Source organism: Perissodus microlepis, chromosome 23 (genome assembly GCF_051167445.1).
Source record: "Perissodus microlepis isolate ML-2025 ecotype Zambia chromosome 23, ASM5116744v1, whole genome shotgun sequence".
Lineage (NCBI taxonomy): Eukaryota > Metazoa > Chordata > Actinopteri > Cichliformes > Cichlidae > Perissodus > Perissodus microlepis.
In genome coordinates, this window is record NC_140482.1 from 6,693,695 (window position 1) to 6,707,836 (window position 14,142).

At 43.2% G+C, this 14,142-nt stretch overlaps 1 protein-coding gene across 1 annotated transcript in view; it reads right to left on the reverse strand.

Moving 5' to 3' along the window:
- pard3ba (par-3 family cell polarity regulator beta a) overlaps positions 1-14,142 on the reverse strand; it is a 196,633-nt gene that overhangs the window by 17,057 nt on the left and 165,434 nt on the right. The window contains exon 23 of the mRNA XM_084922436.1: positions 3,481-3,557. Coding sequence (XP_084778562.1) covers positions 3,481-3,557 — 77 coding nt within the window. The remainder of the gene's footprint in view (positions 1-3,480; positions 3,558-14,142) is intronic.

Here is a 14,142-nt window from a genome sequence, read left to right on the forward strand (position 1 = left end):
GGGGGCAATCTGGAGGTCGAGCTGCACCCCAGCGTTAATGGCCGGTGGAGAGGGCGGTAAGAGCCAAAAGCAGCACTATCCTCCCCCTGGGGCAAACCTCTCGATGCTGCCATTTCTAGCCCTCTTTCCAAATCCTCTTTGCCAGACTTCAGCTTCTCTTCTTGGCTGCCACGCAGTAGCCCTTAGCACTAAGCCCCATATTTTCCCAACACAATAACCACAAAGTGCCAACAAACATTCAAGAGTTGGAAAAAACATTAAGAAACATCTTCTAAACTTAAGTGCTTTCATTTGGAAAACTGTAATCTGTTAACGCATACCGACGACTGAAAGCGAAATATTTGAATTTCTACCTGAAGCCCTTAATGCCTCCACATCACCGATCCTAACTCCTACCTCTCCTTTCCATATCCACCCATCTGTGAGATGCTTTTATACATCTCCTGTACTATCTGTGCACACACACCCACACACTCACCTCTTTCCCTCCCACCCCTCCAGCTGCAGCCCCAGCCGGCTCCACACAAAGGCAGGCCAAATGTATGCTAATGAGAGCCAGGCCAATGGTGGAGCCGCACTCATTTTGAGAGGAAATGGCTTTCAATAATGGCGGCCCCCGGGGGGATTTTGCACAAAGTTCAGCTCCACTTTGAAAAATGCATTCAATTCACTGCTGTGTCTGCTCTCCCTTTTTCTCCTGTTTTTCCCCCTCACGATGAAAAAAAGAAGAAGAAGAAGAAGAAGAAGAAGAGGGAGAAGGAGGAGGAAAGAAAAAATAAAGCACATTCCGGAATATATTTGTGCCCCCCTCCTCCTCTCGCCTTGGTATTTATGCTAGAGAGAGTCAGAGGAGTCTTGGGGACCGAGGAGCCGTGATTTATCTTTACAGAAACATCAGAAACAAAAACACAAACATGTGAGTCTGAATAGTGTTCAAACTCTATCTGGCACTTCTCCTCTGCCTTTTGTTGCTCTGGCTTTTTTTTTTTTTTGCTCTGTTGCTGATTCAAATGTCCCCAGAAGCGTGTTAACTGTAGCATATGCATTTCAAGTGGATCACATCCTATGGGTCTTGGACCCAAAAATACTTCAAAGAGGAGATGAAGAAAGTTAAATAACAGTGAGGGAAATTTCTCGAGGTAATGAACATTATTTGAACCTCACTTGTTGTGTTTGTGTCTAATTACGAAAGCCAGAGAATCTGAAGGAGGCCACTTTAATATAAAGCATCTGTTATTATCATTTATATGCTCTAAAAACATTTTAGAGCAAGAGACCACTAAGGCGGTACAAATGATTATTTTCATCATCGGTTAATTAAGTTTTCCTTAATAAAAATGTCAGAAAATAGAGAACAATTACATAGTAAGATTTCCCAGACTTCATAAGATCTTTAAATTGCTTGATTTGCCTGACCAGCATCTAAACCCACATACTCAATTTATAATGACTCAGCCCATCTGTGTAATTAAAAAATGGCCAGTTTCCCTCTGTAGGTTCATCCCTTTGCGCAGTGCTGCAGCTATTTTCAGATCACTCCTCGGACAACTCATTCTGATCCAGGGACTTGTGTGTTTGTGACGTCTGCTGGGCCCCATCCACAGTGTCAAAACAATGGCCATTTATCTCGAATTTCACTGTAGGAAAGGGGCAACGTCAAAGTCAGGTCAGGTTGATGCAGAAATGGATGTTTGGGCTCGGAGAAAGTTTGAGGTTCATGATGAAATTGCACAAAAAGCAATCTAAAAATAGCAGCTGTGCTGGAAGGAGTCCAGATGTGCACAAGGGGGCAGTCTTGAGTGGGAGATTGGTCAAACTAAAATCAAATGTTCACTAATTACTCGCCAGAAAACGTAATGTGTTACAGTACTTGTTACTTTATTTTCGTGTTACTCTGTGAAAACAACCTGAAACCATTGTCTCATAATTACCAGTTGACAATATAAACCTGAGGCCATATTACATCATCGCAGTGACTCTACTGTAGAGCAGACAGAGATGGAGGCTATAAAGCACAAGCGAGACTGCTCATCACTGCTTCTGTTACCTTGTGAAGTTCAGGCTCTGGCTGCTGGTCTGGGGTCAGCATGCACTCAGCTTTATCATCACTCTGGGTTCTGGGCTAGCTTAGCGTTAGCATGCTGTCTCTGCTTGCGAACAGCTGAAGTTGTGCTAGCAATATTGCTGGAAGCAGTTTACATTTCACTATTGCATCTCCACTTCTCTGGTGCCGGAGATCATTCCACCATTTTCCACATCCCGGCATATAAACTGATGCTTTCCCTGCCCGAGTAGTATTTTGAACTTCCGAGTGACTCAGGAATGACTAATTATTCAAGATCTCCCAGAATAGTTTTAGTCTATGATATCTATCCATCTATGAGCTGAGAGTTAGACTTTTAACACTATCATGTGCTGCGAAACAGTAAATGTTGGAATATTTCATCCTTGGCTGGGACAGCGTTCATGCTTTCCCGATAAACTCACGTTCCCAATAAAGCATCTTCAAATTTCTAATGTTGCCAAACAAGAAACTCCAAATCCAAGGAGATTCAAATCTACACATCCGAGATGCTGAAATGACTTAAAGTTGTTTTACTTTTCCTTGCTAACCTGACTGATGGATTATCACAGTGCAATAAAAGGGAAGCTTTGGTCTGTCAAAGGTCATTCAAATCTCCTTCAACCTGCCTCCATTTGGGTTTGTCCCCCTAGTTACAGCTGGATAATCTCTCTATCCCTGCGCAGCTTGGTTATGTCCTTCTTTCTCCTTTGCTTTCTCTCTCTCAGATTCTCAGTGCGCCTCGTACCCACTGAGCTGGTGCTGATGTCTGCGCTCCCTGGTGCCTGTCATATCAGGAGGGGCAATAACCCGTGAAATGACTGTTCTCTTTTTCTCACTCTCCTGCTCTCCATCCCGGTGTCCCCTCTTTTCCTCATTCTCCTCCTCTCGCTTTCCATGCGCAGTGCCACTCCACGCTCCACTTAGCTGCCGGGCCGCGAACATCACGAAAATGGCGTTTGCTCAGCATGTGCATACATACGCTTACACGCATAAGACAGTGAATATTCTGGCGTGGTTGGGCAAATGTATATGTGCTATATAGCTTGACAAGAGCACGGTTAAGCAAACAGGAGGAATGTGCAATTCCATTAAACCCACACTAGAGGTTATACATCCTGCATGGGAGCAAACCATCCTCCATGATTGTGTGTGTCTGTGGGAGAGAAATCCTTCTGCCTGTGCCCTGCTCTCTGGAGAGCTGATCAGTCCTATTCCTGGGATGAGTAGACACTCCCAAGGCAAACACTCCAGATTTAATTATAAGCTCCAAAGAGGATTAGTCTGTGCTGCGCTCTGTGTGAGTGTGCGCTTGTGAGAGTGGGGGAGACACAAAGGGAGGGAGTGGCAAAAAGTTAGCCCTTCATTTCCTGCTCTGAAGAATAAAACAGGCACACACACACACACAGCTGTCTCACCTGGGCTGTGTGAGGTACTGTCGGTCTATTTCTTCATACTGGTGGTCAGGGCGAGAGTCGGCTCCTCTGGGTGCCATCTGTGAGGAAACACAGGACGAGCAATGTAAGTAAACAAATCAAAATGGCCCAAACACCGAACAACGAACCCACAACGGCGTCGATGGAAGTCACCTGAAAGAATAAATAAAGTTTTAGGCCTATTTAAGGAGCTAAACCCTGCAGTGCAGACCACACATGTCCTTAGGCTACATGTTTAACCTCAGTAATATTTCAGTAGTCCGGTGGTAATTTAACTCTGTTGATGTACATTAAGCATTCAAAGCACATGTGCTTTCGTGTGCAGCCTTAAGGTTTCAGTATAAACAAAAATTAGAGAGCGAGGAGTCGTGGAATGCCCCACATGTGGTAACATAAACACTCGCCTCCAAGTGGATGCTGTACCCCTTTGATAAATGTGCGTGTGCGTGTGTGTGTACAGTTCTTTCAAACATGCCAGCCACGTGTAAAGAAAAAAAGAATAAGAAATTCAAAGTATGATTTGAAAAGACGGTTGATATGTTTCTCATCAGAGAGGCCATCACCAGGAAGTGACCGAATGATTAAAGCCGTCCACATGCTTAGGCGGATAAATTGGCAAAGACAGTTTCCACATGGATTGGTACACAGCCCTGCATTTTCAGGTCAACTTTTCATCCTCACTGAAACACCGCAGCAGAAAAACAATCGGCTAAATTTCTTCCCCTCCCCTTTCTTTCTCCACGTCTCTCCGTTGTTTTCCTGGATAACAGGTTATCGCCTGCACTTTGTAATTACTTACAGAGGAAGGGAAATGTGAATAAATGTAGAAAACCCATGATGAATACAGACATTTCCATACAGGGCATGAGAGCCAATTTAAAAAAAATAAACATGCTATGTTCATTTTCTTATGTTCCTGACCACAATACAGACTTGCAGGTCACTGCACGGTGCACTCTGCTTCCAATATTAGATTTTTGTCCATCTGCAACGACTCTCGTAGATTTCTTTCTGAATGTGTGATCATGTAAAATGTGGCCTTTTATTATGTAGCTGTTTCAATCCTTGCATGTTTCTTTTGGTTGAGGTCTCTCTGGAAAGAAAGACCTTGATCTCAATGAGGCTACATGTTTAACTAAAGGATATATTAGTAATAATAATAATATAATAATAAGGAGGTGTGCTAAGAAGCTCTTATTTTTTTATCATATTCACCATTTCATCCTTTGTACTGGAAGCTGGAAATTGACTCGTGCTGGACAAAAGCATTTAAAAATGTAGCATTGTCAGTTTTTCTACATGATATTGAAACACTGCTGGAGTAAATGGAAGAAATCTGTTAGCGTGACATGTTGGGACTAAAAAGTAAGTAACAGGTTTGTAAAATTACAGAAAATGGCTCAGACTGTCCTGTAATAATTCAATTATTTAAATAAACTTAAACTTTAATTAAATAAACTTTGGTGTACTATGAATGAGGAGGTCTTTAACGGGAGGAAAAGCTCTTAAACTCATGAATATACAAGTTAAAAGTCTAAAATCTATGCCCCTCTGCACATTTTCCTAAGACATCAAGTGGGGCAGATTGGAGTCTTTGGCGGGCTGATTCTAGCCCCCAGACCTTATGTTTGACACCCCTGATCCAAGACATTTTTGGATTTTATTAAGGATTTGTACAAATGAGGGGAATTTGAGATGCATCGGTGTTTTAGCACAGTGATTGCACCATAAACACCATCATCCAACTTAATTGGAACTTAAGTCTAACGTTTACCATCAAATTTAGCTGCATACAAGTGCACGTGCTCCAAGATCGCGACAATACAAATGGTTTTAAACAAGCCGCCCCTGAGGGCACGAGAGGAGGGAGGAGTGTGGAGGCAGAGACATGGGGAGAGCACACAATTTCAATTATCTGTATTCTGGACTCTCAGTTTTCACATATAAACACAGGCTGTTTACCCAATCGACATTTCAATGGTCAAACGTTCCATCCACCACTGCAGCACAACACGCACGCGCTAGAAAGCTGGTCAAACACACAAAAGCAACCATATGTACAATAACTGACATAAACAAGCTAATCGTGAATTTGACAGATGCTCACCCGGAAATCTGAAAAAGGCAAACAGCCGTACGTTTGATCCAGGCTATCAAAACGATGCAAGCCAGCAAACGTACACAGCATTTAAAACCACAGACACACTATGAAAAGTGTCCGCATGACTTCATGCAAGACCAGTCTATCGCTCTGTTTTGCATGTATGTATGAGTTCAAACTCATTCTGCATGTCAATGCTGCAGTGGCGCATTACCAGATATCATTAGCATGTCTCTGTAATGTAGAGAGCTCTAATGCCTATGAATGGGAGCCAGGAAGTGAAGCACATCAGAGCCATGGCTAGGGCAAGGCTGCTACTTGACTCGCTGAAGTGGCTTTGTGCCTGTGTGTGTATATAGTATGCTAATATTGTGCTAGTCATGACGACTGTGTGCGCGTGTGTGTCTGTGTGCAGTTTTAATATAATGTCAGAAAGTGAACTCTCCATCTTTGGATGGCAGCGTGTGCGCGAGAGAAGGGGCCATTATGCAAAGAGATGCATAATAATGTGAGGTAAAGGGGGCATTAGCAGCAGCAAGAATCTGGGACTCAGGTGGAAGACCTTCTGTGTGTGTCTGTGTGTCGGACAAGCCGTAATACATCTTCTGACTGTGAACAGACAAAAAAAAGGGGAAGAGGAGGAGGAGAAGGAAGAGAATGATGAGGACAGGAGGAAATGTGTGTTTAGATAAAATGAGTGAAATTCTTTGTCCATTGATTGTATTAACATAATAGCCTGCAGCCAAAGGTCTGGATGATCCCTTTATTAACTCACAAACACACACACACACACACACACACACACACACACACACACACACACACACTATGGATGCCTGTCACATGGATGCTTTTCAGACGGAAGCCCATTTCCCCCTAAATTAGACAGCCGGCTTTAGTGCCAGATGATGTGCCTTGAAATACTGCTGCGGTGTACACAGACACATACATGCAAGTAAACAAACACACAAAACAAGTCTCGGTCTCACCATGGCAACTGGTAAAACAGCAATATGAAATTCATCTCGGTTAAGAGGGGAAATGCAGCAGTCAGACTTCTGAGGAGGCGGTCAGTGAGCAAAAGAACTTCAGAAAGGTGGAGAGGGATCAAATGCACTTTTCCTCAAGCGTCATGGTGATGAACCTGACGTCTTCATATAAAACACTGTGTGTATGTACAGCATGGCTGCTGCTGTGCCTGTGCAGCTATCACTGCCAAAGTTAATGTCATGTGCAGGCGGTAGCTGAAAGAAAGCCAGATTCTGCACATGCACACCAATGATAGGGAGTAGTGCCATATGGTGAAACTAAAGGGGGACCTAATAATGCTTTACCTTATTTTCTGTCATATTTACACTGTTAGTGCAATAGTGGGTGCTCAGATTAAAAATCAGAAGTAACTGCCCACACAGAAGCTCCACCCCCATGCAGTTTAAACCTTCTGAGGGGCAGCCAATCAGAGGAAAGCTGTTATAACCCAGGTGATGAAGTATGAGGCCCAGAAGACGAAGGGAGATTGCATGATTCATGGTTAAAACCAAAGCTACTCTAATGAAGACCAAGGAAAAAACATGAAGGTAGCAAATGAGCATAATCTGCCCCCCTTTTAATCTTGCTTGCACTTCCTCTGTGTTCATTTGCATTTATTTGTGTGTAGTTTGCACTAAAACCTTACAATAAGAATATCCAGAGACTGCTTTTTATACTCTCTCATCGTGGGAAAGCAAACGAGCTTAAACATAACAGAGGATATAAAGTCTATAATTGTGTCGAGTCATCGCACGTGCTGCAGTTCGCCAGTTGACAAACGCTCGCAATGACAGAATGGTTGGCACGTGCGCGAGTGTGAATGAGCAGAATGCCACTTTTCCATTTTTCCAAATTAGAAAGCTTTGCCTTGACAGTGCCAGATGATACGCATTGAAAAACACACACCACTCAGCTCTAGCAGCGCAGCTGTCGCATTCATCAGAAAGCATTGCCAGAGCTCAGGAAATGAATTTCTTGAAGCACTTTTGGCTGTGCTGGAAATTTGTGATGTTCATATATACAATAAGCCTCAAATGAGAGTCCAAGTGCTTTGACACAATGCCTGAGCAGCGCTTTCATTCTCTGACTGAGATGCTAAGATTCGCCTTTTCCAAGACGCTTTACTCCGCCGTCTCTTTTCAAACTGCATAATTAGCCTCCTGTATTGCCATCCATCCATGCTTTTCTTCCTCCCTCCATCCATCTCGGATGCTAATTAAGCATGTGTCTCAGTAGGAGCCTGTGCCTGGCACCCCATGCCCACCTCCTGTTGGCAACATCACCCCGCGAGCCCCGCATCCGACTGGCACGATGAGGCGGAACCCACCCGATATCCATCCTCTCTCTCCCCCCACCCTCCCTAAAAATCACTGTGATGAGATTTTGCTGACTCCCCCGTGGGAGGAGATAGAATAGATAAGAGGGAGGGAAAACAGAACAGGGGAAAGAAGCTGTAAATATGAGGCACATGTAGAAGAGAACACCAAACAAAGCAGGAACCTGTGAGCCAAAGAGTATCTAACTACTGCTGCCACTAGTTGCTGACAGCTGGAGTTTTAAACATAAAGAAACCACCACATCCATATATATATATATATATATTTATATATTCAAAAACACACCTGCAAAAACAAGTTTCATCCAAACATGGCTTTAAAATGTTAATGACTACAGAGCTAAATCTGACACTGTACGTTCTCTTTGAGTGGGTGCTTTCTCACCTGAAAGCTTTGAAAAGCACTTCTTGAGGTGAACAAATCTTTAAATTTCAACCACGCTTTTTAAATGTAGACAAGCACAACAGCTGTGCGCTTTTTTTAAAGCTCTAATCCTATTTAGGGTTGAGTGACGGTAAAGTTAAGACGACTTCTTTTCCGTTGGCTTTAACGTTCTTAGGGATAAGTTGTTTCTAACGTCGGCATTAGTGGATTGCTTGATATACTCTAGGTATCATCGTTAATCTGCGAGAGCATCCTCCTCTTATTTTGCAGTTTTTTAAAGATAGAGCAACATTTTACCGCTTCTTTATTTAGCTGTGATGTGCATCCACATCGAGGGTCCTCAAATTTGGCTGTGGAAGTCTTTGCATAATCATATAGCTCGACTAAGGAAAGATAAGAGGAACAATAGTAGTAGTTTGAGTATTAATACTCATGTTAACCACTGATAACTATGTCAGGTCCAGAGCAGTGATTTTTCTATTTTTCATTCTCGTGTGTTTTTTTTCCTTTATTTTGCAAAGCCACTGGGCTGAGCATCTTCTTCCAAAAGAAAGGTTTTTTTTCCGGGCAAAATTCTTGGATTTGCAGTGTTCTTGTGAGGCAGTTTGTTGGCATAGTTACCAGCTAATAACCAGCTCATGCTCGAAAAGGTCGAAGCACCTCTTTCATGCTAAGCCGAATCGAGCCCGTCGGCACACAAGATTATGTCGAATTAGGAGGGCTCTGTGTGTGCGGATCACAAACAGGAGGCTCACTTGCCCCCCAGTGTACACTAAACACTCCCACACCTGGACCCTGCTCACACAGAGCTCGTTAGCAGCAGATGGTACACACACACATACACACACACGGGGACCAAAGGTTACACACATTCAGACTGGAATGCAGTCTAGTTTGGTAATAGGCCAATCTGCTGGTAATTGTCATCATTGTTAGTGTTTGTGCAGGCCTCAGCTTCTGACCTTCCAATGGCTCTTTACATTTCCTTACAGTTGAGTTCAGGCTCTGACTAGACGAGTGTGCTAGAGGTCCATGTAAGGATGAAACAAACCGGGCCAACAGATATTTTGTCTCATTAGCTACAGAGTGTTCAGAGCGGTGCTGGTGACTCGTATGCTTTGCCGCAGCTGCACGCAAAGCTAATTTATCTGTCCAAATACATTTTCTCCAGTTTAAACTTTCAAACTGTTTACATGAACTCCAAATAGACTGAATGTTTTACATGCATCAGAGAAGCGAGAGAGGAAGCATACTCAACACAACATTGTGCACATCGCTGTGAAAACCAGTGACGCTACTGGCTAAAAGTGGACAAACACAGAGAGAGAGTGAGAGAGGATTTGATTTGTTTAAGCTGCCATCAGCCAAGAATGATGACACAGCATTCAAAGTAGGCTTGTCTTTTAAAGTTAAAGCATCTGTGCAAAGCAGCTGGATTTTTTGATGAATTATTGGTTGCAAATATGAGATTTTAAACACGGCCGGGCGATGGTGTTCACAGATGTGGCTGTTTCCATGTTTTGCTAGTCAGTTTGACTGCACATACACATTGGTGCGTGCATCTTTCTCTTTAACACTGTTGAGCCTTTCTGTGGGTAATAAAGAGACTGAGGCTGGGATTTTACCCTCCTGCTGACGCACATATAGACAGCTGCAGACATCAGAGGTGAGTAGCTGTTCTTATTATACTTATTTTTTTTCTTCCCCTCCAAGTCCACCTGGAGGACTAATGCATAGTTGGTGCATTGTAATGTAGTGTCTGCATGGACCTCGGAGGGCAATGAGGATGTCTGCAGAGAGCCTCGTGTTCATCCCCTGATAATGATACTTCTATCATAGCGTACTCACAGAGATTTAAAACAAAGAGAAAGAGAGATGGCACAGTAGAGACTGCAGAGTTCAGCAGGTACTCCTCAAACTAAAAAAAACTGAAAATATACCTAAGTGCTGCTTTATTTATGCCCCATAATGTATGTACACTTTTATGTCAGCTCGGTGTCAGAGTACCTGCTGCTTGCTGCTCTCAGGCACACAGCACAGCAGCAAAACAGCAGTGGAGACCTGTCATGATGGTGGGCTAATGGTTGTTGCTGTATTATTCATTTATATATTTTTAGTCCTCATGTATAAAATCTTTCTGGTTGCAACTGGTCTCCAAACAATCACTATGAAACTAGCAAAAGTTAGCAAATACTTGCTAGTCTAATTTAAAAATGCAGAGTTTGCCAACACGCTGAGTCAGCCTCCCCAGATCAATGCAACTCATCTATGAAACGTCTGTTTGCAACACAGGTTCAACTTCTTTGGTGGTGTATTGGGGTTACAGTCCTATACGGTGTCACTCTACAGGTGAACTGCTGTCCTGTAGCGAGTACAGCACTATCCCTAAATTTCTGTTTCAAATCTAAGAGGTCCTTATTGGACTCTGAATGCGAGTAGTTAATGCGAATTTCTGCGTATGCAGACAGTAACAGCTTTCTGATTTTTGAAAATTCATAACAATTCATCACTAACGTAGCCCCAGTCAATTTAAAACCGATAGCAGACTAACTTATTGATGTTTTAATGCTGTCTTGATGCAAAAAAGTCACTCTGAAGAAGACCTAGTCTGTCTTTGAAACAACTAGCTCAAAGGCAATGAGATTACAACAAATTTGACTGTGCCACAGCCTTCAACCACTGCTTTCCCCTTGTGTGACTGTAGCATTAACAATATATTAAGATGTTATGCTAAACCAAATCAGTAAGTTCCAGTTCCAGTAACCTCTGGAAAGGAGCCTTTGACATCAGAATGGGGACTTGCATGTTGGTGTGCTTTGCTGTCGCACCTATCTTCAATCAACATGGATCCTAAACCTGTTCCATGTGTGTTAGTGTGTGTGTGGCCATGGCAGTGGCCATGGGGTGTTGTTTATTTACTGGGGCCGTGTCCCTGTTCCTGTCTTCCTCTGCGGTTCTGTTAGCCTCCCACTGTTCACTGAAATAACATCCAAATACCCCTGCAAGGGTTTGTGTGTGCAGATGGTTTGTGTCCCCTCTTTCCAGGTTATGACGCCTCCAAAAGGCATGTCTTCATGTGTGTAAGAAACAGATTTTTCCCCCTGTGATGTAACCAGAGAGTGTGCACAAGTCTAGAAACAGCCTTAAAGTTCAAACCAGGTTTTTTAAAAAAACCAAAAAACCAAAAACAGCAGCATCACTCTGCCAGTTCCCCGTCCAGCTGTGCTGAGTCATGCGTTTGTGCTCTGAGAAGGCATCATCTCCACAGCACGCGTTAAACAGTCCTCTGTTGTTTTCTCCTTCCGGTCACAGATTTTTAGATGTGGGGGTTGACGCCACCACCGGCGACGGAGTCTTTGATGATTGCATCCAGCTACTCATGCTCTCCAATGGCCTGCTGAAAATGTCGTGAGGTTGATCTGTTTGACCTTCAGATGCTTTGATGCAAGCCCTGCCAACTTCAGGACCTTTAAAGAAGAGGATTACTGCAGTGGTTTGAAGGGGTCAGTTTAAAAAAAACAAAACCCCAAAACTCGTTTATCCTGATGTATCTCTAGGTGCATTTTTCTTTCTTATATTTTGTCCAGGCTTTTCCAGATTTTTTTTAGTTCCAAAAACAATTGATGGGATTGGAAAAATCCCCAATGTTTCCCCAAAAAAAACATTGCTCCTTGTATGATGGAGCTTTAGCAGAAGCTACCTAGAAGCCAACTCCCTCCAACTCTCTCTGGAAATTTAGCAAAGAAGCAATTTACTCTGCAGAGTGCAGTACTTGCAGATGTTTGCCAGCACTGCATCCTCTTGGCCCATGATGTCCCTTTCGCCTCCCAGCTCACTGCTGGCAGCACTTTTCTTTGTGAAGTACAGACAATGCACAAAACCCCAGATTTTTGGGTGGAAGGGGGGTGATGAAGTGGCCTGTTTAGTGTTCCAGCCACTTGATTTAAAAGTCAATTAGGAAGACACTCAGAGCCTTAAGTGATGAAATAAATCACGCTTATCCTTTTAGATTCCTCTATAAAAATATGACTTTATGAACAACAAGTGCCTGCATTTAATGCCTCCTTTTTTAGAGGTAAAAGCTTGAAATATAAAAAGAAAAAAAAAAAACTGTAAGAACTTGACATTACCTTGAAAATGCAGGTGCTACAACAAAAATGCCCATTGTGCACATTGGCACCTTTGAGAGGAATGGTGTCATGATTTAAAATGACGGCGGAAATGTGACCTCAGCGGAGACAACACAAACACATAGCTGACCCTGTCGAAACTCCATCTTCTTAAATCTAAACATAGCGCGGTGAAGTGCTTTGAAGTGAGAGTGGGCACGAGCACTGAGGAGAACGGGAGATTTTTATCAGCTCGCAGACAGATCACATTCTGCAGTTTGCCCGTAGGCCACAGACGAGCTGTGGGGATAAAGACAGACACCAAATAAGTCCCTGTAGGCCTTTGCTGGCCCAGATGGAGAAGCGGGAGAGAGGGAGGGGGTAAAAAGAAAAGAAAAAAATCACCCGGTTGCTGTGCAGCATTGGAATGAAGTGACTTAAAACAAAAAAAGAAGCGAGAGGGAAACGTGGAGCCTCAGGGATGAGCTGGAGAGACAAGGACAGAGGAGGAGGAGTCCGTGGATGGAATCACTCATTGTGACTTTGTAGGGAGAAAAGAGGGAGAAAGGTGTTATACGTGTGTGTGAGAATTCTTGATAGCAGCGGGTAGAAACATAATGCTGGAACGAGCTGTTCAACTCTTGTCTTTGTCTCCCAGGAGTGTGAACAGGAGTTCAGCCGGTGCTCGAGTCTGAGTCGGTGCGCTTCGGAGATGCTGGAACAGGTAGTGCTCATATGTGTACCAATCAAGCAATGGCCAAGAAAGCGGACGATGTCAAACAATACACAAAACCCGCTGACCTGCTCAGACTGTGAAATTTCAGAAAGAGCACAGAATGAGCATGCCGATTCTGCGAGGCCTAATGGGAATTTGGATAAACCAGAGCAAAGAAAAAGAGTTTTCCAACTTTTTTTTTCCATAATTACACAGGGTGTGAGATATTACATAACCCACTCATTTAACTTGGATTAAGACCTAAAGGTAAGCCCTAATACAAACACGGGCATGGACATTTGGAGGGACAGAGAGGTGATGGCTAGGCTGCAAAGTGTTTGCTCGGCTTGGTGCCTTAAGAGGCATTTTTATTGCAATCGTTGCATAATAACTATGATTTGCTGCAGGTAATTTCACAGGAAAATTCTTATTTTTCATTTGCACGCTACCATTTAACTGTGTGTCTGTGCATTGAACCCATATCTACTGATGCACCTTGCTAACCAATCTAGCTAGTGTTAGCTGTTGGACATACTTTTTCCTGCTTGAAGCTTTAAGGTGGTGGTCCACAAACCAGAGTGTGATATAACATTGGCAGCATTCATCTTTTACATGCAGACTATGGGATGGAGAGATAATTGCTCCACAGTAGTCTTTTTTTCCCCTTTGCTTTTGCAAGGGGATCACAATGGAAAATCAACAGCCTTTTTCAAGCTGATGTACTCTGTCAAAAAGCTAACATGCTAACATTTTGCAAGTACGTGCTGTCCTCCCCTAATGTCCCCGTGACCTTCTGGGGGCTGGTAAAGATTACTTTTAACTGGAAACAGTTCAATTTTACTTGTTTGCAGAATATTCATGAATCACAATTTCCCGATAATTCCTTGTTCTGGAAGAGCTCATGGTATAAGTGCAACCGGCAATTACATTTGCATTGCAAACCAGTGAATTATCTCACCTCAGTGGAAA